Source organism: Pongo abelii, chromosome 6 (assembly GCF_028885655.2).
Source record: "Pongo abelii isolate AG06213 chromosome 6, NHGRI_mPonAbe1-v2.0_pri, whole genome shotgun sequence".
Taxonomy (NCBI): domain Eukaryota; kingdom Metazoa; phylum Chordata; class Mammalia; order Primates; family Hominidae; genus Pongo; species Pongo abelii.
Window position 1 is genome coordinate 131,916,437 of NC_071991.2, and position 24,005 is coordinate 131,940,441.

General features: G+C 44.2%; 1 protein-coding gene across 3 annotated transcripts; it reads left to right on the top strand.

The window, feature by feature from the left end:
• Positions 1–7,911: 7,911 nt before the first annotated feature.
• On the top strand, positions 7,912–23,211 carry LOC100445574 (aldo-keto reductase family 1 member B15). 3 transcript variants are annotated; one of them, XM_009243246.4, is made up of 10 exons: positions 8,774–8,885; positions 11,494–11,661; positions 12,740–12,856; positions 14,954–15,031; positions 18,754–18,876; positions 19,151–19,257; positions 19,692–19,773; positions 20,306–20,389; positions 21,047–21,129; positions 22,845–23,211. In XM_009243246.4, the coding sequence occupies exons 1-10, from the start codon at positions 8,820–8,822 to the stop codon at positions 22,885–22,887; spliced, it is 951 nt and encodes a 316-aa protein (XP_009241521.3). In that variant the 5' UTR covers positions 8,774–8,819; the 3' UTR covers positions 22,888–23,211. The 3 variants fall into 3 exon arrangements, 2 of the variants coding, with proteins under 2 accessions (XP_054415809.1, XP_009241521.3); XM_054559834.1 differs by lacking the exons at positions 8,774–8,885; positions 14,954–15,031; positions 18,754–18,876; ... (3 more) ...; positions 21,047–21,129; positions 22,845–23,211 and adding an exon at positions 7,912–8,060 and having other exon boundaries at positions 11,493–11,661; positions 12,740–12,862; XR_010140933.1 differs by lacking the exons at positions 8,774–8,885; positions 11,494–11,661; positions 12,740–12,856; ... (4 more) ...; positions 20,306–20,389; positions 22,845–23,211 and adding an exon at positions 20,418–20,818.
• The last annotated feature ends 794 nt before the right edge of the window (positions 23,212–24,005 follow it).

Consider the following 24,005-nt stretch of genomic DNA (forward strand, 5'->3'; position numbering starts at 1 on the left):
AAATTCCTTCTGATAGCCCATTGGGGCTTATGCTAAAGTATTGAAAAGATAATAAGAGAACCAAGTATAAACAAAAACAGCAGATGATAAAATATTGTTGTTTTATTTAAGCTCGAGAACCTATCCTTAAGCCCTCACTTTGGCCACAATTGAAGTCTAATGAAGAGTGAATTCGAACATGTTAATGATAAGAGCCCCGTCTCCCAGGAAAAATCGATTACGCCCTCTGCTGGCGACAGGAACCAGTTCTCCTTTACCCTTTGGACTCCGGAGGGAGAAAGTCAGAAACCAACATTTCTAAAAGGGAAAAAGTTCCCATGCCTAGAAAACCCACACCTACTAACCCCTGGGATCCTCCAAATCATCTTCCTTCGTTCAGCGCCCCCACTCCCGCCCCTCCGGTTCCTGTCTCAGGTCCTTCTGGCTGCGGTTTCAGGTTACTCTCCAGCCGTTTCAGGCCACGCCCCAGCCTGTGCTGTCCCTCTAGCTGAGGTTTCAGGTTACTCCCCAGCGGCTTCAGGCCACCTCCCACCAAGTTAAAACTATATTAAATCAAAAAGCAAGGAGGGAGATCACTAACTCAAAAATTTTAAAATAGGAGGGTATCTTACTGGAAAATAGATGATTTAATATTAACTACTAATAATTCACTTCATCCAGCAAGTTTTTAACGGGGCATCCAAACTTAAAACGAGAGCACACATATTTAAATCTAATTAATTACCATACAAAAGTTAAACCAGACTTAGGAAAAACTCCCTTCAAGACAGGGGGGCACTTATTCATAGATGGATCCTACCAGGTGATTAAAAGAAAAAGACATAATAGGTATTCAGTGATTAATGGAAAGACGCTTAAAAAAGTAAAATCAGGATGGTGGTCTAATAATTGGTCTGCCCAAGGGTGTGAACTGTTTGCACTCATCCAAGCTTTAGGACATTTACAAAACCAAGAAAATCTATCTATACTGACTTTAAGTATGCCTTTGGGATGGCACACACATTTGGGAAAATTTGGATGGAGAGGGGTCTTATCAATAGTAGAGGCCAAGATTTAGTTAATAGAGAACGGATGCTCGTGTCAACAATCTCCAATTGCTAGAAGAGATAGCTATTGTACATGTCGCAGGGCACCAAAAGGACTCGCCTTTCACAAGTCGAGGAAATAATCTTAAAGATCAAATAGCAAAACAAGTTGCCGTTTCTTCCATTTAACTCCATGCCTTCCTTCTCCTACTGCAATCCCCATTTTCTCTTCCATTGAAAAAAAAGAAGTTGATAAAAATAGGACCTAAAGAAAATGTGGAAAGGAAATGAATATCACCAGATCAAAGGGAAATGTTGTCAAAACCTCTCATGAGGGAAGTCTTGTCTCAATTACGTCAAAGGACCCACTGGGGACCCCAAGCAATGTGCGATGCAGTTCTCCAGGTTTATGGGTGTATAGGAATTTACACCCTGGCCAAACAAGTTATAGATAGTTGCTTAATATGTAAAAAAACGAATAAGCAGGTTCTAAGAAAATTGCCCCTTAGAGGAAGAAATCCAGGGCTGAGACCATTTCAAAGTGTTCAGATCGATTACACTGAAATGCCTCCAATTTGTTGTTATACTTGTTAGTAATAATAGACCACTTTACCCACTAGGTAGAGACAATCCCATTCTCACGTGTAACCTCCAGTAATGTAGTTAAAGCACTAATTGAAAACATCGTACTCAGATTTGGACTAATAGAAAATACTGATTCGGATAATGGAACCCATTTCACTGCACATGTCATTAAGAAGTTAGCCCAGGTACTAGATATACATTGGGAATACCATACCTCTTGGCATCCATCCTCCTCAAGAAGAGTAGAGCAGATGAATCAGACTCTAATAAACCACTTAACTAAGTTAGTTTTAGAAACTCGATTGCCATGGAGTAAAAGTCTTCCTATTGCTTTGTTAAGAATCCGGACTGCCCCTTGGAGAGATACTGGCCTGTCCCCTTATGAAATGCTCCATGGAATGCCCTACTTACACTCCACTGCTGACATCCCTATGTTTGAAACAAAGGATCAGTTCCTCAAAAATTATATACTTGGTCTATCCTCTACCTTCTCTTCCCTTAAGACTAAAGGTCTCCTAGCACAGGCGTCACCCCTGGAGTTTCCAGGACGTCAGCATTGGCCTCGAGGTCACATTCTCATCCAAGAGTAGAAGGAAAGGAAGCTCGAACCAGCCTGGGAAGGACCCTACCTAGTGCTCCTAACTACTGAGACTGCAGTCCGTGAAGCAGAAAGAAGATGGACTCATCACACCTGAGTCAAGAAGGCCCTGCTACCTCCAGAATCATAAACTGTCACTCTAGGGCCCACCTCCACCAAATTAACTCTAAAAAGAGCTTAATAATCACTTGTTTATTCTCTCTTTTTTTTTTCAACAGAAGGTCATCTTGTCATCAATGTAACTCAGGGCTAGTCATTTTTTAACCCTTCTGTTCAACGCCTATTCAGTAATCCGTGTGAAGACGAGCAAGGTCAAAGGAAGCTAGCCCATGTTGATAAGTGTCTATGTCCATACCACAAAAAATCAAGCAAGTATAAATATGGAGTGTTAGAAGTCCCAGTGGTGACTGGGCAGATGTTTGGTGGACTACTAAGTACAAAGAGTGGACAGCCAAGCCCCCTGCTTCAAATAAGTTAAGAGGACTGAAACAAAAAAACTCCAACTAGTCCCTGGTCCCACCCCACCAAATTATAAGCCATGACACTGTAACCCCTTGTTGCTGATTATAAATAATCCCTGGACCATGGCCCAAGAGCCCTCTATATTTGAACAATATGGGTTAGGAGGAGATGTTGAAGGACAGATCCATTTCTTAGAGAAATGGATGTGAGAATGAAAAATGACACTACTCCTCATTCACTTTTCTTTGACAAAATAATTTTTCTGTCAATTTTTTATGTATTTAATTTTAACCAGGTAAAGCTTCTTATGGACATATATTCATCAGATTTAAAAAATGAGAGTTTCTTAAAGGTGCAAAACCAGGAATAGATTGGTAAATTCATGAAGCTAGAAAGAGCTAATCAAAGTTCTTATTAAACCTTCCGGGGTTGATTAAGAGTAGCCAAAATTAGGCCAGCCAGGTGCAGTGGCTCACGCCTGTAATCCCAGCACTTTTGGAGGCCAAGGTAGGCAGATCGAAAGGTCAGGAGATGGAGACCATCCTGGCCATCATGGTGAAACCTCGTCTCTAATAAAAATACAATAATTAGCTATGTGTGGTGGTGTGCACCTGTAGTCCTAGCTACTCAGGAGGCTGAGGCAGGAGAATCGCTTGAACCCGGGAGGCAGAGGTTGTAGTGAGCCGACATTGCACAACTGCACTCCAGCCTGGGTGACAGAGCGAGACTCCCCCTAAAAAAAACCAAAAAACAAAAAACAAAAACAAAAACAAAACAATTAGCGAAAATTCCTTGTAACAAATGCCCTCACGAGGTGGAATCTATTTCCCTACTCCCTGGCCCTGTTCTGGCCTTGAGACTTGCTTTGATCAATAGAAGGTGACAGAAGTCACACTGCACACATTCCAAGAGTAGGCCTCCTACAATGCTGCTACCTATGAACAAGCGCAAGTTAGCCTCATGGAAAACGAAAAACGCATAAAGAGGGTCCCTGCCTTCCCTGACATCCCAGTCCACCCCAGTGAAGCCCACAGAGGTGAGAAAACCCAGCTGAACACCACGTGGTTCTGAGATCGGCTTATCAGCTGATTCCTGCCCAAATTGCCAACCCACAAAATCATGAGCAAATAAATGGTTGCTGTAATAACCAGTTGGTTTGTTACACAAAAACAGCTAATCGATATACCTTCTTAATCTCAATTATCTAAAAAAGATATCCCTCACCGATTCGTAGTTAAGTGTTTCTAGAAGGAATATTATTATGAACAATACACATTTCTTTATTCTCTGCATCACATGAAAATGGTCAGAATCAAAATGGAGTCACTAATGTTAAAAAACAAACAAAAGACTCGGACAAATACAGCTGGGAAAAGAGGGTTCTAATGGTTGTACACCTGAAAACCAAAAGTACCACGAAAGACGGCGAAAACCACAACCTTGAGCAAAGGCCACTGCAACTGAACACAAAACATACGCTGCAAGGACCTCTGAACAGCTGCGTGTCCAACTCACACTAATACCACTTTCGTGATTGATCTTTGGAGCCAAGGCTGATTATTTCAGAGAAATTAGATAATCCTCATTTTTTCCTTAAAAAATTTTTATATTCATTTCCCCAAATATACACGTAGTTTACTGTGGCATGCGTATTCCCATTGCAGTGGTCTATTCCCAGAGAAATATTTTTCTTTTAGGGACCTCTCTCTGTTATTTAGGTTTATAGTCACAAAGGATTTACTATTTCAACAATACTAGCACTGCATGTCATCCAGTATACACTGGGAAAATAAGGTGACCCATGTGCAGATCCAGGAGACTTTGTGGCCACCACATTATGAGGCATGCATGTATTTATTTATTTATTTTTGAGACAGAGTCTCTATCTGTCACCCAGGCCAGATTCCAGTGGCATAATCTTGGCTCACTGCAATCTCCACCTCCCAGGTTCAAGTGATTCTCAGACCTCCCAAGCAGCTGAGACTACAGATACGTGCCACCTATGTGGCTAATTTTAGGATTTTTAGCAGACACAGGGTTTCAACATGTTGGCCAGGCTAGTTTCAAACACCTGAGCTCAAGTGATCTACCTGCCTTGTCCTCCCAAAATGCTGGGATTACAGGTGTGAGGCACCATGCCTGGACCATGCATGTATTATTAATGTTGAAGTAGATAATTTAACAAACATCAATGAAGCGTAAGATTTTTCACTCATAGGTGCAAAATATCAAGCCAATTGCCTTCTATGAGCTGTCATAAGCCACAGCCTAGAGATTCAAGTTCATTTCAAGATTCAACCAAAGCCAACTCATCAACAAGAACACGTGAAAGACAGAAAAACCCACTACCTGCAGGCTGAAGCTGATGCTGTGACGTGTCCCTGGCCTGTCATGGTGTGTCACAGCATGGCACAGGCCTGTATCATGTTCCCTAGATTGCTGACTACCAACTAGCTACAGCTGACTCTAATCAGGTCAGGATTTGACCATCTCTGCACTGAACCTGCAATTGCAACTTTTAAAATTGAAACACTGCTTCTCACCTCTCCTCCCTAGACTCCATTTCACAGGGAAACCATCACAGGGAAAGAAAGCCCTTGTTTTTTTCTTCCTTCTTTGCTTTGCTTTCTCTCTTTCTTTTTACACAGGGTCTCACTGTGTCGCCCAGGCTGGAGCGCAGTGGCACAATCTCGGCTCACTGCAACCTCTATCTCCTAGGTTCAAGCAATTCTCCTGTCTCAGCCTCCCAAGTAGCTGGGATTACAGACATGTGCCACTGTGTCTGGAGTTGATTCCTTCCAGTGGGTTTGTGGTCTGGCTGACTTCAAGAATGGAGCAGAGGACCTTCGCAGTGAGTGTTACAGTTCTTAAAAAGGCACAGACCCAAAGAGTGAGGAGCAGCAAGATTTATTTTGAAGAGCGGAAGAACAATGCTTTCACAGCGTGTAAGGGTACCTGAGCGGGTTGCCTAAGGGTTGCTGCTGGGGGCTGGGGTGACCAGCTTTAATTCTCTTATTTGTCCCTACCCACTTCCTGTTGATTGGTCCATTTTACAGAGTGCTGATTGGTTCATTTTACAGAGTGCTGATTGGTCCATTTTACAGAGTGCTGATTGGTCCATTATATGGAGCACTGATTGGTCCATTTTACAGAGTGCTGATTAGTCCATTTTACAAACCTCTAGCTAGCCACAGAGCACTGATTGGTGCATTTTACAATCCTAGCTACAGAGTGCTGATTGGTGCACCTTACAATCCTCTTGTAAGATTGAAAAGTTCTCCAAGTCCCCGCCCGACCCAGAAGTCCAGCTGGCTACACCTCTCACCACCACACCCAGCTAATTTCTGTATTTTTAGTAGGGACAGAGTATCACCATGTTGGCCAGGCTTCTTTCTTACTCTTTTCTTTTCTTTCTCTTTTCCTTCCTTCCTTCCTTCTTTCTTTCTTTCTTTCTTTTCTTCCTTTCTTTCTTTCTTTCTTTCTTTCTTTCTTTCTTTCTTTCTTCTTTCCTCCCTTCCTTCCTTCCTCCCTTCTTTCTTTCTTCCTTCCTTGCTCCCTTCCTTCCTTTACTCTCTTTCTGTCTTTTTCTGTCTCTTTTCTCTATTCCTTACTCTTCCCTCATTCCTTCCCTCCCTCCCCCCACTCTTCTTTCCTTCCTTCTCTCTCCCTCTCTACTTTCCAACTTTGGGCTGTGTTGCATTTGTTGACTCATTGTGAACAAACAGAAACTCCAATGATACTGTTACCCAAGAGAACTTTGCAAAAGGTTGTCATGTTTAATAATTCATTCACAGAATCCTCAATCTCACAAAAGCCTGGAACGGATTTCCTGTTTGGATAGGGCAGGGAAGCTACTGTGGCCAGGCTCCAGCTCTTCCCACTGCAGCTAGCACAAGCCTTCTAAAGCAGGATGTGGCTGGGCGCAGAAGCTCATGCCTGTAATCCCAGCACTTTGGCAGGCCAAGGTGGGCGGATCACCTGAGGTCAGGAGTTTGAAACCAGTCTGTCTCTACTAAAGATACAAAAGTTAGATGGGAGTGATGGTGGGTGCCTGTAATCGCAGCTACTCGGGAGGCTGAGGCAGGAGAATTGCTTGAACCTGGGAGACGGAGATTGCAGTGAGCCGAGATTGCACCACTGCAGCCTGGGCATCAGAGCAAGACTCCATCTCAAAAACAAACAAACAAAAAGCAGTGAGAGGTGAAGCCAGCTGGACTTCCTGGGTCGAGTGGGGACTTGGAGAACTTTTCTCTCTAGCTAGCAGATTGTAAAGGCACCAGTGTTCTGTGTCTGGCTAAAGGATTGTAAATGCACCAATCAGAACTCTGTAAAAACATACCAATCTTTCATCCCATCTCATCCCATCTTTCAGTCACTTCTCGAATGGTTCCTAGTAGATACAAAACAGTTTTTTCTCCAACAGGAAAAAAGAAAACAGGGAGCTACTCAGTTTGCTCCCAACACCCCTTTCCAGCTGCTCACCAGAGCTACCTTGGCAAGTACTCTAGGAGTGTGGGAAAATGAAAATAACAAACTCACACACCTTTTTAACATACACAACCAGTTCTGACTACCTAGCCGAGGCAGATTCTTCTTCTGTGGAATGTCAACCTATATCTGCCTCCCGACTAACTGGACAGGCACCTGCACCTTAGTCTTCCTATGTCCCGACATTAACATTGCCCCAGGAAATCAGACCCTATCAGTGCCCCTCAAAAGTCAAGTCCATCAGCACAGAACCATACAACTAATACCCCTGCTTATAGTGTTAGGAATGGCTACTGCTACAGGAACCAGAATAGCCAGTTTATCTACTTCATTATCCTACTACCACACACTCTCAAAGGATTTCTCAGACAGTTTGCAAGAAATAACGAAATCTGTCCTTACTCTACAATCCTAAATAGACTCTTTGGCAGCAGTGCGTCTACAAAACCACTGAGGCCTAGACCTCCTCACTGCTGAGAAAGGAGGGCTCTGCATCTTTTTAGGGGAAGAGTATTGTTTTTACACTAACCAGTGAGGGATAATACGAGATGCCGCCTGGCGTTTACAGGAAAAGGCTTCTGAAATCAGGCAACGCCTTTCTAATTCTTGTACCAACCTCTGGAGTTGGGCGACATGGCTTCTCCCCTTTCTAGGTCCTGTGAAAGCCATCTTGCTATTACTCACCTTTGGGCCCTGTATTTTTAACCTCCTTGTCAAATTTGTTTCTTCTAGGATCGGGCCATCAAGCTACAGATGGTGTTACAAATGGAACCCCAAGTGAGCTCAACTAACAACTTCCACCGAGGACCCCTGGACCAACCCGTTGGCCCTTTGACTGGCCTAAAGAGTTCCCTTCTGAAGGACACTACAACTGCAGGGCCCCTTCTTCACCCCTATCCAGCAGGAAGTGGCTAGAGAGGTCATCACCCAATTCCCAACAGCAGTTGTGGTGTCCTGTTTAGATGGGGAATTGAGAGGTGAAGCCAGCTGGACTTCCTGGGTCAAGTGGGGACTTAGAGAACTTTTCTGTCTAGCTAGAGGATTGTAAATGCACCAATCAGTGCTCTGTGTCTAGCTAAAGGATTGTAAATGCACCAATCAGCACTCTGTAAAAATGCAGCAATCAGCACTCTGTAACTAGCTAAAGGGTTGTAAATGCACCAATCAGCACTCTGTAAAATGGCCCAATCAGCACTCTGTAAAATGGAACAATCTGCAGGATGTGGGCATATGGAATCTGCAGGATGTGGGCAAATAATGGAATAAAAGCTGGCCACCCCAGTCAGCAGCGGCTGGGAACCGCTCAGGTACCCTTCCACACCGTGGAAACTTTGTTCTCTCCCTCTTGATGAAAAATCTTGCTGCTGCTCACTCTTTGGGTCCACAGCACCTTTAAGAGCTACAACGCTACCACGACGGTCTGTGGCTTCATTCTTGAAGTCAGTGACACCACAAACCCACTGGAAGGGAGAAACTCCAGACACATCTGAAGGAACAAACTCCAGACACACCATCTTTAAGAGCTGTAACACACACTGTGAAGGTCCGCGGCTTCATTCTTGAAGCCAGCGAGACCACGAACCCTCTGGAAGGAACCAACTCTGGACACAGCAGGACGTGAGACTTCTACCTGCTCACTCAGAATCATTTCTGCACCAACCATGGCCACCTTTGTGGAGCTCAGTACCAAAGCCAAGATGCCCATTGTGGGCCTGGGCACTTGGCGGGTAAATATGCAAATCTTTGCACACCTTTCTTCTCTGGAGGGCTGTTTGGGTGTTTTCTCTTTCTACATTCAGCCAGAAAAGCCTGGAGGTCAGGTAGGGGTTTGGAGAGGTGAATTTCAGTCCTGGAGCTGGGACTCCAGTTGCTTTCTTTTCTCAAAGCTGATTCAAGCTGCAATGCTGCAAGGCTGGCTTTTCCCAGCAGTGATGAGAACTCCTCTAGCAAGTATCAAATTTAAAGCAGAGTTGGAGTTAAAATTGTTTTCCAGGGCAGTTTCTCTCTCTGGCTCTATGACACTTAATTGGGCACAAGGTTTCCCCAGAGTCTTGGCTGTGGGTTTGTTGTGGGCTGGGTGGTTGCAGAGAGGATGCAGAGCCAGAAGTCCCTGGCACCCCTTTGCAGATCACCATGTGGGACTTGGGCTAGCAGCATCCGTATGACCTGGGAGCTTGTTAGACATGCAGAACTGGCCGGGTGTGGTGGCTCATGCCTGTAATCCCAGCACTTTGGGAGATCCAGACGGGAGGATTGCTTAAGCCCAGGAGTTGGAGACCAGACTGGGCAACATAGCAAGACCCAATTTCTGCAAAGAATCAATAAATTAGCTGTGCATGGTGGCATGCAGCTGTAGTCCCAGCCATTTGGGAGGCTGAGGTGGAGATTGAATGTTGAGCCTGAGAGGTCAAGGCTGCAGTGAGCAGTAATTGTGCCACTGCACTCCAGTCTGCGCAACAGAGTGAGATCCTGTGTAAAAGAAAGAGAGAAAAAATGCAGAGTCTCAGGCTTCACCCAGGCTACCTAACGGGCATCTGCACTTTAACAAGTTCCCTAGGTGGTTCCTGTACACATTGAAATCTGCATCATGCTGGGACCGCAGAGAGCCTGGGCTGGGAGTCGTGAGCTCCACCTGGCTGCGTTAATGACAGCTGGCAAAACGCGCTAAGGCACATTGAGGACTCAGTGAGGCAGCTTCCTGGGCCTCTCTTAGGCTACGTTTGAAGTTGTTCCATCACCACCTCCCTCTGCCTTCTTTGCCATTTCCATCCATGATAGCACTACCCTAACCAGTGATGAGAAGCAGTCTTTGGAGTTCCTGTTCTCTCCTGTCCCTCATGGCTAATTTCCCTGCTGAGACTTCTGCCTCTGGCTCTCTTTCCTTCTGTGCACACTGATTTTTTCCCTCTCCTGTGCCGAGCTGGAGGGTAGGACCCTCTGCTGCAGCACTGGGTCATTCTCAGGATAAAGTCTTGGTCTATCTGGGCGAACAGATCACTTCCAGCTCGATTCATGCATAGCGACTCTTGCTTGAATAGCAACATTTGCCCCAAATCAGAGCTTCAATCCTATATAAATGGAACAAATAATCACTTCCAGATCTCCAGGGAATCTGCTCACCCTTCATAAGTTTACTAGACAGTTTCAGAATTTTGGAATTGAATGTAAGAATTATTAAGGAAGCTGCCTTCCACATGTGGGGATGATAGATTAAAGGATTATGAACTTAGCAGTAGAGGTGAAGAAGGATGTAGTGTAGCGGTTGGGGTCACAGGGGTGCTTCTAGATGCCAGGTGGCAGCCCGTTTCTTGTCCAGGTGGTAGGGTAGTTGTGCATCTCTGTTTTGTGTACTTTTCAATGTTTGTCATCTCACAATAGAAGAGGTTTAAAAGACTATTTTGTGAGAGATCAAGTTTTAAGTGCTTTTTGCCCCCATCATTGGCTTGGCTTGGTTAGAACAAAATGTGATAATTGTATTTCCTTTTTTTCTTTTCTTTCCTTCCCTTCTTTCTCTCCCTCTCTCTTGTTCTCCCTCCCTCACTCTTTCTTTTTATAGGAATGGAAAACAAACTCTATTCCTGTAAGCTTCTCTATTTCTCCTTTTTTTCTGAAATGATCATTGTATAATGGACGGCCTGTACTGAGCCTGTGTGTCAGGTAATGTGGTTAACTTAACATTCATTACAGCATCTCATCACCACAAAGGCCTCATGTGGCTGATGCTATTTTTTTTTTTCCATTTTGCAGAGAAGGTTTAGAGAGATTGAATCACCTGCTTAGACCCACACACCCAGTAAGTGTTGGAATCTGGATTGATGCTGTAATGACCATTATCCAGATCCTTATCACCATTTGGGGAAATTGTCTGAAAATCCCTCTGGGTTATTTAGAGTCAAGCTTTCATCTGGGTCTTCAGAAAGTTGTAGTGGAGCTGTCTGCACCACCACACACCTGAAGACATTTCAGGACTAACCTGGATGAAAAGGGAACTGACTTTTAGCTGGGATAGGACAAAAGGGCATAATCATAAAATTAATTGACTTTCCTTCTTTTCTTTTGAAAACTTTTCTAAACTGTGTATCCTCCCAGATATTCCCTGGCAAAGAAGACCCCAGTGAGGTCTTGGTTTGGAGAAACTGGGCCGTGTGGGGCAGGTGAAGGTGGTCTGGGGATAAGAGAATATGATGGTTGCTGAGTGTGGTGTAATTCCAGCTACTCAGGAGTTGGGAGGATTGTTTGAACCTGGGAGTGTGAGGCCAGCCTGGGCAACATGGCAAGGTCTCATCACTTAAAAAAAAAAATACATGTGTGATGGGCTTTTCTTTTGCTTTTCAGTCTCCTCTCGGCAAAGTGAAAGAAGTAGTGAAGGTGGCCATTGATGCAGGATATCGCCACATTGACTGTGCCTATTTCTATGAGAATCAACACGAGGTGGGGGAAGCCATCCAAGAGAAGATCCAAGAGAAGGCTGTGAAGCGGGAGGACCTGTTCATTGTCAGCAAGGTGCACATGGCGCATTTGGTGGGAGACCTTCACTTCAAGGCAGGCAGAAGTATCTGGCTCGGGTTGGCAGCAAGAACTCTGTCAGCCTTTTCTACATGTACCCCTTTTCATCTCTGCCTTGATAACATCCGTGAATACAATACTATCCATACTCTAAGCCGTTATTGATATTTGAACATGTCGTGGCTGCCCCACCTGCCTGCAGGATGGATTTCCCACAGTGGGCTTGGCTCCCCCTGGGCCTCCCTGTTCCCCATCAGAGGGATCTACCATCTGCCCAGAGGCAGTCACAGGCCAAGGGTGCAGGCAGGGCTTGATATGCAGCCTGCCTCTCAGCACTGTGGTCTCAGCGACTGTGCCCCTGAGGTTCTCAGCCAGGGGGCATTTTGGAAAACATTTTTCTATTATCACATGTGATTTTCTTTATTCATTCTAGTAAAAGTTGAGGTATACAATGTTATAAAAAAAAGAAGAGGATGTTGGGTGTGAGGGGGTTGAGAATCACTGGATCTATATTATATGTAAGTTGCTAGAAAAAAAACAAAACACTAGTTCTGCGTACTTGGAAAATGCATACATCTGGTGGGACAAATAGACCCCACTGTGTAGCAGCCAAGTCTGGATAAAGCCCTTGTAAAGTTATCACTTGGGTCCTGATAGGCTTGATAAGGGACCTATCAGATAGGTCAGATAAAGGACCATCTATTCCCAAAGGCCTAAGAATGCTTGACATTTAAAAGCTACACACAATTCCTGCTCTGAGAGAGCCCACAGCTGAGGAAGAGACTGAGACGGATAAACAAATTTCAAATCTGTGGCCACATTTACTTCAATGATCTGAGACACATATAGAGTACTAGGAGAGTTGAAAAAGTCAATTGCTTTTAACACTTAAGACATTTCATTGAGGTGCTGAGCCCTGGTGATCTTCCACACTGCATCATGGATCTTAATCAGCTTTGTTATAGATGGCCTGAGCCAGGTTAGATCAGGATGCAAATAAAAAAGCAGGGACAATGAGTATGATGTGGCCCTTCCTTTTACCAGTATTAATAGCTCATTGCAACACTCTTTGCAGGTATGGCCCACTTTCTTTGAGAGACCCCTTGTGAGGAAAGCCTTTGAGAAGACCCTCAAGGACCTGAAGCTGAGCTATCTGGACATCTATCTTATTCACTGGCCACAGGGATTGAAGGTTTGAGTGACTCCCTTTCTCAGCCTCTAGTTTCTGAGCTGTTGCAGGAAGTCAGGGACCCCCAACAGAGGGACTGGCTGAAGCCATGGCAGAAGAACATAAATTATGAGGATTTCATGGACATTTATTAATTCCCCACATTAATGTTTTTATAATTTCTTACGCCTGTCTTTACTGCAATCTCTGAACATAAATTGTGAAGATTTCGTGGACATTTATCACTTCCCCAATCAATACTCTTGTGATTTCCTATGCCTGTCTTTACTTAAATCTCTTAATCCCATCATCTTCGTAAGCTGAGGATGAATGTCACCTCAGGGCCCTCTGATGATTGCGTTAACTGCACAAATTGTTTGTAGAGCATGTGTGTTTGAACAATATCAAATCTGGGCCCCTTAAGAACAGGATAACAGCGATGTTCAGGGAACAAGGGAGAAAACCTTAAAGTCTGGCTGCCTGTGGGCCAGGCAGTACAGAGCCATATTTCTCTTCTTTCAAAAGCAAATAGGAGAAATATCGCTGAATTCTTTTTCTCAGCAAGGAACAACCCTGAGAAAGAGAATGCGTTCCTAGGGGTAGGCCTCTAAAATGGCTGCTCTGGGGACGTCTGTCTTTTACAGTTGTTGATAAGGGATGAAATAAGCCCCAGTCTCCCGTTGTGCTCCCAGGCTTATTAGGACGAGGAAATTCCCGCCTAATAAATTTTGGTCAGACCGATTGTCTGCTCTCAAATCCTGTCTCCTGATACGATGTTATCAATGACAATGCGTGCCCGAAACTTCATTAGCAATTTTAATTTTGCCCCGGTCCTGTGATCTCGCCCTGCCTCCATTTGCCTTGTGATATTTTATTGCCTTGTGAATCATGTCATCTCTGTGATCCACACCCTATTTGTATACTCCCTCCCCTTTTGAAAATCACTAATAAAAACTTGCTGGTTTTGCACTTGAGGGCATCATGGAACCTGCCGACATGTGATGTCTCCCCCGGACACCCAGCTTTAAAAATTCTCTCTTTGTAATCTTTCCCGTTATTTCTCAGACCGGCCAACACTTAGGGAAATAAAAAAGAACGTACATGAAATAACAATGAATTATCAGGGGCGGATTCACCAGATACTGAGCAGGTACCAGAAAGTAGTAGCTGCACCAGGGCTGCAGAGTGGTGTGGACTGGAGCAGGAGAACTTGCACTTCATAATTGGGAATGGCAGGTGGTCAGGAAGAGACCTTGGAGCAGAAAGATACTGGCGTGGAAGCGAGGCTAAGGCCATGTGTGCTGCTGAGGTGGCTACATGCCTGGGTTATCTTGCAGTTATGTCTGAGAGAAGACATGATTTCTGGCAGCCCAGACAAGTTGCAACTGCCATATCACCTTTGTCTTGATTCCACGCCCCGGGGTTGCCCTCCCAGGAAATCTCTTGGGTTACTCTTGCATAACTATATTCCAGGGCTTAATTATCTTATTAAGCAAAGTACACCTGGGAGTGGCATCTTGGAGAAAAGCCCAAGTACGGTGATGATCACTACTGGAAGGAAGCCAGTAGTGATCCCGGCACCCACTGCCTGGGGCTCTGCTCTTACCTACTCCTGAGGGGTGGGAGAGACAAATTTCCAGCTCTCTCCCCTCTTGACCAGCTGGAGTGATGATGACCTGCCACCCCTAATTCCACACCTCTTCTAGAGGCTGCAAGGATAGAAGTTGGCCAATATCTTCCCAAGAAAACCATACCCTGGAGATCTAATCTTTATCCAGTGATATTGAAATGAAAGTTTGCCCTTGGGTGTATATAGGATCTAGGTGTATATAGGATCTAGGTGTATGAGGTTAATGTCCATGGTGATAATGGTGGCTTCTGAAATGTACTAACAGAGGATCTTAAAGTCAATCCAGTAGTTTCTAAAAATATAAGGATTAATATGCTACAGTAGATATAGAGATTTTATTTAAACTCACATTCTTCTAGTATGTACTCCAGAGCTTGAAAAAGTGGTATGCAGATGTGGTATTTAGCAAGAGTCAGGATCCTGAAACTTTGTTGAACAGAACCAAGTGTCCTGATGCAGATTCCAGTAAACTTTTCATTCTGTATTTACAGACTGGGGATGACTTTTTCCCCAAAGATGATAAGGGTAATATGATCGGTGGAAAAGCAACGTTCTTGGATGCCTGGGAGGTAGGTTCCAGCTTCCTCTAAGTGTGCTGGGAGAGAAATCTTCAGTTATCCATAAGAGTCCCATTGATATGAAAGAGGCCATATGCCTGATGCTTTCTAATTTCATCATTGTGATTCTCTAGCTCTTCTAATATCTTCCTCATCACCTTTGGCTTTTGGGTGCATCTGATACTATTTATATTTCAAGGCTAATACTGAGTCTTCAAATAAGACTGGAAATACAATGTACCCCACTTTGGGGATTACACATGCTGTTCTCAAACCAGGGCGAGGCATTTGGAACAGAGGGTTTGGGCCTGGGTTTGCTCATAGCAGCTGAGTAACCTAGGGTCAGTTTTGTAACTCTTGTAGGGCTCAGTTTTCTCTTTTAAAAAAAAAAGGTCTTATAATACATACTACTAATATATATCTTTCAGGGTGTGATAAAACTTAAGATGGTTTACATGCCAGGAACATCAGTCATAAAGCCCATTTAATCATCTAACCCTAGGAGACAGGGTTAACATCCCCATTTATAAATAATGACATTTGAAACCTAGATTGGTTGGTGACTTGCCCAGGTCAAGTCACAATGTGTGTGGCAGAGCTGGGATTAGACCCAGACTCATCTGAATCGCAAGTCCAACCACCAAAACCATCAGCATGGTGCCTGGCAAGCAGTGAACACACATCCGGAAATCAGGGAACCTTGTAATCCCAGCACTTTGGGAAGCTGAGGTGGGAGGATCACAAGGTCAGAAGTTCGAAACCAGTCTGGCTAGCAGAGTAAAATGCTGTCTCTACTAAAAATACAAAAAATTAGCCAGGTGTGGTGGTGTGTGCCTGGAATGTGAGCTACTTGGAAGGCTGAGGCAGGAGAATTGTGTGAACTTGGGAGGCAGAGGTTGCATTGAGCCAAGATTGCACCATTGCACTCCAGCCCAGGAGTCAGTGCAAGACACCATCTTGAAGAAAAAAAAAAAAAAAGAAAAAAGAAATCAGGGAGCCTGAGTGCCCTGCTTCTCAGATCAAACCATGACCTGTTTCACATCATTCATATTGAAAATGAATTAAGGGATGAACATTTTCTCTGGCCATTTTTTATTATACCATTATGTCCTTTTGCAAATGCTAATAGAGAATGAATTGGAGGAATAAGATATAAATGAACAGTGGCATATGACTCCAAGAGTTAGTCGTGTTATCTTGGCAGCTGTCTATGTAGAGGTGCATGTAGTTGGGAGTTTGTATTGTGTTTCACACGGGAAAATATATTAAGCCTCACCTTTCTGAAATGCTTAGAATTGACATGATTCAATAAAATGTAGCTTTTTCTGTGTATTGTTTGTTCAAAAGCATTAATCCACAAGCACAGCCTTCTTTTTTTGATACAGATTCTCACTCTGTCACACAAGCTAGAGTGCAGTGGCATGATCTTCGCTCACTACAACCTCCCTCTACCAAGTAAAAGACATTCTCCTGCCTTGGCCTCCCAAGTAGCTGGGACTACATGTGCATGCCACCACACATGGATAATTTTTATATTTTTAGTAGAGATGAGGTTTCACCATGTTGGCCAGGCTGGTCTCAAGCTCCTGACCTCAAGGGATCCACCCATCTCAGCCTCCCAAAGTGTTCAGATTACAGGCGTGAGCTATAGCACCAAGCTGTTTGCATTACATTTGATCTGTGTTTTTGCCTTAGCTCCTATGATGATATTAAGTATGGCAAGTATGTCAATGTAGCCTGCTTCTCACAGTGCTATGTTTTCTTAATGAACATGAGGATGACTGCTAAAGAAAACATTTGAAAGGCATGATCATTGATCAAGGTCAGAGGCTCTGATTTGAAACAAGCATGTTCGAATACGTAAGCATTGGATGTTTATGTAGACCCACAACCAGTTCAGTAGAAACCTCATTGACTACCCTGAAGCAGAGGGGAGGAAAAAAGTATAAAGAAGTCAAGTTCTAATACAAGAAAACTAACCTGACCTATGATGCACAAAAGCTTTTAAATTATCTAACTGCTCAATCAGAAGTTTTCGGGAACCTTATGATTTCATAGCTTCTAAACTCTACTTCCCAATTTGAATAACTTCATCTATGCTAGTGGTTCTCAACGTTGACTGGGCATTAGAATCACCTGAGGAGTTTAAAAATCCCAATGTCTAGGCTACAACTCAGACAAAATCAGTAAGAAACTCTGGGGGATGAAATCCAGGAATCAGTCTTTTTTTTTTTTAATTTAGAGAGAGTCTTGCTCTGTTGCCCAGAGTAGAGTACAATGGCATGATCACAGCTCAGTGCAGCCTTGGACTCCTGGGCTCAAGTAATCCTCCCTAGTAGCTGGAATCAGAGGCATACGTCACCGCATCCAGCTAATTAAAACAAACTTTTTTTTTTGGTAGAGACAGAGTCTTGCTATGTTGCCCAAGATGGACTCGAACATCTGGCCTTAAGCAATCCTCCTGTCTCAGCCTCCCAAAGTGCTGAGATTAGTCATGAGCCACTGCATCCAGCCAGTACTTTTTAAAGCTCACTAGTGATTCCAAATTGCAGCCAAAGTTGAGAAGGGCTGGATAAAGTGTTCCCTGAACATGTCATGCTCATCCCTGCCTCTGAGCTTTGCTCCTGCCTTCCTGCCTTCCTGTGTCATATGCTCATGTTTTTCCCCTCTTTTCTCTCTCTCTCTCTCGGGTATTTTTTTTTTTTTTGAGGCCCAGCTTATACTCTACCTGAAGGACTCCCCTGACAATTGCAGGCTATGTGAATCTCTTCCTTCTCTGCCCTTTCTGACTCTGTCTATGCCACTGTCATGTTATCTGAGGCAGCCTCAGTGTCATGATTGATGGCTCCATAGAAGGGAACTCTGGCACTTTAATTGGACTATAAGAATCCCAGAAGAAGGAAGCACATTGTATACTTTTACATCCTGACAACTTCTGGGCAGGATCTGGAACATGTAATAGATGGCTACTAAATACATATTGCATTGGAGGCTACTGCTAACATATATGATATCTTTGGGCAAGTTTGGAAAATGCCCAATATAGGCTAAAAAATATACAAAGATTCCCTTCCTTGTGTGTCCATGCAGTTTCTGTGCCAGGAAGCATGGCTGGATATGCAAACAGTGGGTCAGGTTTCAGCCCCACACAATTCCTTGGCCGGGTGCCCCTGCTAGGGCGTAATTTATATGCATGACCTTCTTGCAAACCAAGCCATGGCTGATGTGGGAGACAGTGACTCAGGACCCACAAGTGAGGCTTCTTCATATGCTGCAGCCTCTTCCTGACTAACACAGCTTGCCCAGGTTTGGGTGTACAATGCACACACACAACAGTAGCTCCTGCTATCATTTGGATTCATTAAAAATAAAATCATCTCATAAGCTTGCAGGTGTTGATTTTTATTTAGTTTTTATTTTTTTCATGATAAAACTTTCATATTTCCATGGTGTACAGAAGTATAATTTTTTATGTGTTTCTTTACGTGTAAGGTGAGAGTGGCAAGAACATAAAATCTTTACCTGTTACTCTCAGATTTTCTTGGGCTGGGGAGAGGCAATAGGGCTGGAACCAATCACTGATGGGCACCCAGGCCCTGGACTGAAATTTCCTGTGAATGCTTCGGCTGTTGCGGTGGATCCTTTAGCAATTTCTTCCCCAGGGAGGACTAAGGCAAGCCAGGGTCCCTGTAGTGCCTCTGGAGCTGCCCAAAAGGTATTCCTTTCTATGATAGGCCATGGAGGAGCTGGTGGATGAGGGGCTGGTGAAAGCCCTTGGGGTCTCCAATTTCAACCACTTCCAGATCGAGAGGCTCTTGAACAAACCTGGACTGAAATATAAACCAGTGACTAACCAGGTAAATTCTATTCAGTATAAGGGTAAGGGTCTTGCCCTATTACTTCTTAAACATTGCGTGGGGAACGTTCAATGCTATGCCCTGAGTGTCAGGGGTCAGTGATCAGGACACTTTGGGGAGGTGTGAGGCAGATCTCATGGGTGATTTAGCAAGAATCTCAGTGCGTACTTGTTTGGCCTTTGCTTGGTGGACTTTTTTTTGTGTGTAGAACTCCCTAGGAACAACGCAAAACAGAGCTGGCTTTCCCCGTGATGAGGATTGTTTGCTGTTGCAGGTTGAGTGTCACCCATACCTCACACAGGAGAAACTGATCCAGTACTGCCACTCCAAGGGCATCACTGTTGCGGCCTACGGCCCCCTGGGCTCTCCGGATAGACCTTGGTGAGGCTTCCAAGTGGTGGGTCTTTCCCTTGATAATCTTAAAAACATTATTTTATAATTGGTAAATATTTGTATGGGTCCATAAGTTACTGGAAAGGAAAATGTGTGTAAGGTAACGTGTTTGGTACACCCAAATGGGATGACAGTGGGAAAAAATGGGAATTAAACAATAACAACAACAACAACAACAACAACAAGGGTGACATGCTTGACCCTCTGGGAATATTTCCAGTTCAGCTACCCAAGGGTGAACCAGGTTTTGCAAAATGCTGAGGCTTCAGAGCCCAGGGGAAGGACCCAAGCTTCCAGGACCTCCTGCCTGTCTCCCAGATGGAGAGGCTCTGATGATCAGTCTTGAGACCCTCATTGGAGTGGTTTCCATCTGTACATGGTAGCCACGGTGATTGTTCACATCAGCATCTTTCTGCCCCTAGGGCCAAGCCAGAGGACCCTTCCCTGCTGGAGGATCCCAAGATTAAGGAGATTGCGGCAAAGCACAAAAAACCCACAGCCCAGGTACCATATTTTTATTTTTCTTGTTATCCAACCACTCATTCTTCCAGTCTCATGTTTCATTTCTCATGTTGTCCTCAACTGACTCCTTAAAGGGGAAGAACACAGGAGCTGAAGCCCTCTAAAGTATTTCCTTCGAAGTCTGTTGGAACCTCTAGGAAACACAGGAGCTGTCACTGAAGCAAAGATAGGTTCTGTCTCACAGCTTCCTGTCAAGCCCTACAGCCCAGTGGCAAAGCATGGCTTTGGAGTCTAGGGATATGGGTGCAGATGCCAACTCTACCTCTGATCAGCCTTATGACCCCCAAGCTACTTTCTTTATTCCTAAAAAAGGAAGATCACAGGGTTGTCTCCAAGATGAAGGGAGAGAATGAGGTGGGGGGCTGGCACAAGTCTAATAGCTATGAAGGGCTCAGTAATTATTAGCGATTGTACCTGAAGCCACAGTGAGCTGCGGAGATGTTTTATTCTTCCTTTCCATAAAAGGAGGGGTCCTTGTAGCTGAGTGGAAACATGATATCCCCTTTCTGCACAGGTTCTGATCCATTTCCATATCCAGAGGAATGTGACTGTGATCCCCAAGTCTATGACACCAGCACGCATTGTTGAGAACATTCAGGTAAGATTCCGGCTGGTCAGCCCTGGTATTCCTCAGTGGAGTGGGGGACAGGCAGACCTTCTTACTAGGCTTCTCACCTCATCCCTGCACTGTCTTTGCTCCCCTCCCTTCCCACCACCCTATCATTTTCCAGCCCAGGGAGCTAGGCTCGTTACAGCTGAGATGAATGACCCATGGGCTAAGGACGTCCTGGGGGCAGTGCCTGGTGAAGCCCTATCAGGTCTGAGCACAGTTGTGCCTCACACCACTGAGAAGACCCTCAGTTGCCCCTGAGCAACTACGCCCTGGGCCACACACAAGAGCAGACTGTCCTGGCCTACCTGCTCACCTCCCGGCAGCAGAGGAAGTGTCAACTGTCCTTGCAGAAGTGTCCTCTAGAAGCACCTGTCATGAAGCACTGGGCCTGTGCACACCCGGCGTTTAGTGCCTGTGAGCCTTGTCTCCCTCCCACCAGATCACTGAGCACTACAAATACTGTGGTCTTTGTGTAGGACCTAATTTAGAGAAAAATTTGTATCCCTTGGACAGAATGGGAAAAACTCCTGTGACCAGTTTGTGCTGTGAATGTGAGCTCCCTCCCTGCTAGAATGGCCGGTAGTCTCCAGCCACAGCAGTAACAGCCTTACCGATAATGTATTGGAACTCTTTCCTTTCTAGGTCTTTGACTTTAAATTGAGTGATGAGGAAATGGCAACCATACTCAGCTTCAACAGAAACTGGAGGGCCTTTGACTTCCAGGAGTAAGTGGCATGGAGTTAACTAGAAGCATTGCCAGGAGTTTTTCTAAACTGGTAGAGGGTTAGTTGGAAGGAGTAGAAGGCTGTTGGGACTACTTGTGTCTTCAAATACTATTTTGGGGCAGTTTTGAAAGTTAAAATTTGGGTACCTGGGAATCACTGTGAGGGACACATCTCTAATTGCTGCTCATTGTTTGAACTTCTGGAGGTAGGGCTAGAATTGTAAGAGAAGGTGTGTTATCAATAGGCAGGAGGCAGAACATTCATTTATTCATTCATTCAATCATTATCTAGTGGTCATCTATGTGCCAGGCATTTTCTAGGTGCTTGGGTTATCATACTGTACAAAGCTGCTGCCTCCACAGGCTTGGGGAGGGAGGGAAGAAGAGGCAACAGAAATAAATCAACTCAAAATATAGATGTCAGACAGCAACAAATGCTAGACAGAAAAGTAAAGTAGTGCAAAGTTGATAGGAAGTGGTGGGTGGTAGTGGGACTGATCCTTTATATGGGTTGGGTCAAGGGAAGCTTTTCTGTGAGGGATATGCCATATGTATATTTGGGGGAAGAGCATTCTTGGCAGTGATAACAGCAGGTGCAAAGTCCCTGAGGTGGGATTGTGTTTAGAGCATTCAAGCAAGAAGGCCAGGGAGGCTGGATTAAATCATCTCCAAATGCCTCTTAAAGGAGGTGGTGCTAACTTTACTTTAAATCTCAGATAAGTGGTTGAAAAAAATATTTCACTCTGGCTATGCGGGAATTCTAAATCATCTCTTTACAATTAATACTTTCTGATTAATGTGTCTAATTACATATATCAAAGAGAGTTGTCTGGCATTTATTCCTGCGAGGTCTGCAATTCAATGGCAGTTTGAATTTCTTCCAATATTTGTGTAGCCAAAAATGATTTTTCAGCTTTTAAAAATGATTTCAGCATCTCAAGCGTTGCTTGCATGTCATGATATTCCATATCTATCCTGCCCACCTTTAGTATCATAGCAGCCTTTCCTCATCTTACAATGGCTTAGTTTTATCCATGCTTAACAAAGTAGCAGCTATTTAGAGTAAAAAGGAAAGGTGAACATAAAATGGGACTCTCCCCCAAACTAAAACACTTACCTTCCCATGAGCATCATTTCTGTTGTAGGCAATGGGTTGGTGGACTCAGAAGTAAATCCACCTGGCCTCAAATCCGACTCTAACACTGGTTTCTTTGCTATGTGACATTGGGCAAATTTCCTAGTTTTTCTAAGTTGGTTTCTTTACCTATAAAGTAGGATGATAATACTAATTGCAGCTAACTTCCATTGAACCTTAGCTTAGAATGTGCCAGGGTCCTGAGCCCTTTTCCGGTGGTATTATCTCATTTAAGGCTCATAACGATCCCCAAGCTGTCAATTCTGCTGTTGTTTCCTACCTCATGATGTTGTGAGAGTGGATTGGGACAAGACTTGTCAGTCGCCTCGCCTGATACCAGGCTTACCATGAGATGTCATTACGAGTTTATTCTGCTGCCCTGGTCACTGTCTGCCCTCCTTCCTAGCAAAGCCCTCGTATCGATTTGAGGGAAGGTCAAGGTGTAAGCACCCTTCTGGTGTTCTTGCAGGGAGGAGGCTAAGAGACCACAAATACCACAGAGTCCACCAGAGAAGAATACCTTCTCAACCAGAGTTGTTGCTTTTTTGGAACAGTTTCTTTTTTTTTCTCTCTCTCTGTAGATTCTCTCATTTGGAAGACTATCCCTTCGATGCAGAATATTGAGGTTGAAGCGCCTGGTGAGATTACACAGGGGATTCTCTTTCTTCACTGAAGTGTGACTGTCTCCACTCAAGTACTATTTTAGCCAAGGTTATCTGAGATCACAGTGAACTTTGTCCTGTTGTAGACCAGAATCGAGGTGCTGTTTTAGACATGTATTTCTGTATGTTCAACTAGGATCAGAATATCACAGAAAAGCATGGCCTGAATAAGCAAATGACAATTTTTTCCACTTATCTGAACTGATCAAATGTTTGTTAAGCACCAGAAACTCTGCCAACACTGAGGATGTAAAGATAAATAATAAAAAATAATGATTGTAACCAACATGTGTAGATAGCGTACTATGTGCCAACACAATTTGAAGTGTTTTCCTGTGGGTGAATTCACTGAATCCTCAAAATAACCCCTTTGGGGTAGATACTTTTAACATCTTCTTATTCACATTTCCTGGAAGAGGAAATAGAGATGGGGGGAGGGAGGAGGACCTTGCTCAAGGCCGCCCAGGTAGTAAGTGACTGAACCAAGTTTCAAAGGCAGGCAGGCTCTGGGATAGCTTACAGCGATCGATGGTCATCCCTTCCTCCTGAGTCTTTCCTGCCACCTTTCCTCCTTGCCTGTCTCCACTCATTCCCTGTCATGCTCTCCCACCTTGCCTTCAATACACCATTGTGCCAAAGAGTCAATGGCAGAACCTACAAACTCCACAAAGATGCTAGTGTTCATTGAGAGAGATGCGGCATTTCCTTGGGAAGTAGGGTGGAAAAACAATAAAGATACTTACTATTGCCATTAACCGGGAACATTTCTGTTTGTCCTATAATAATTGCTTCTTATGAAATATTCCAACTATATAGAAATGTACAGGAAATAAACTAATGAGCATCTGGCCACCAACATTATAATGTTAACAATTGCTAGCCGGGTGTTGTGCTGTAGTCCCAGCTACTCAGGAAGCTGAGGTGGGAGGGTCGCTTGAACCCGGGAGGTGGAGGTTGCAGTGAGCCAAGATTGCACCACTGCACACCAGCCTGGTTGACAGAGAGTGACTGTCTGAAAACAAAAAACAAATGCTAACTTTTTGCCATATTGGCTCCAAACCTTTAAAAAAATTAGGAAAT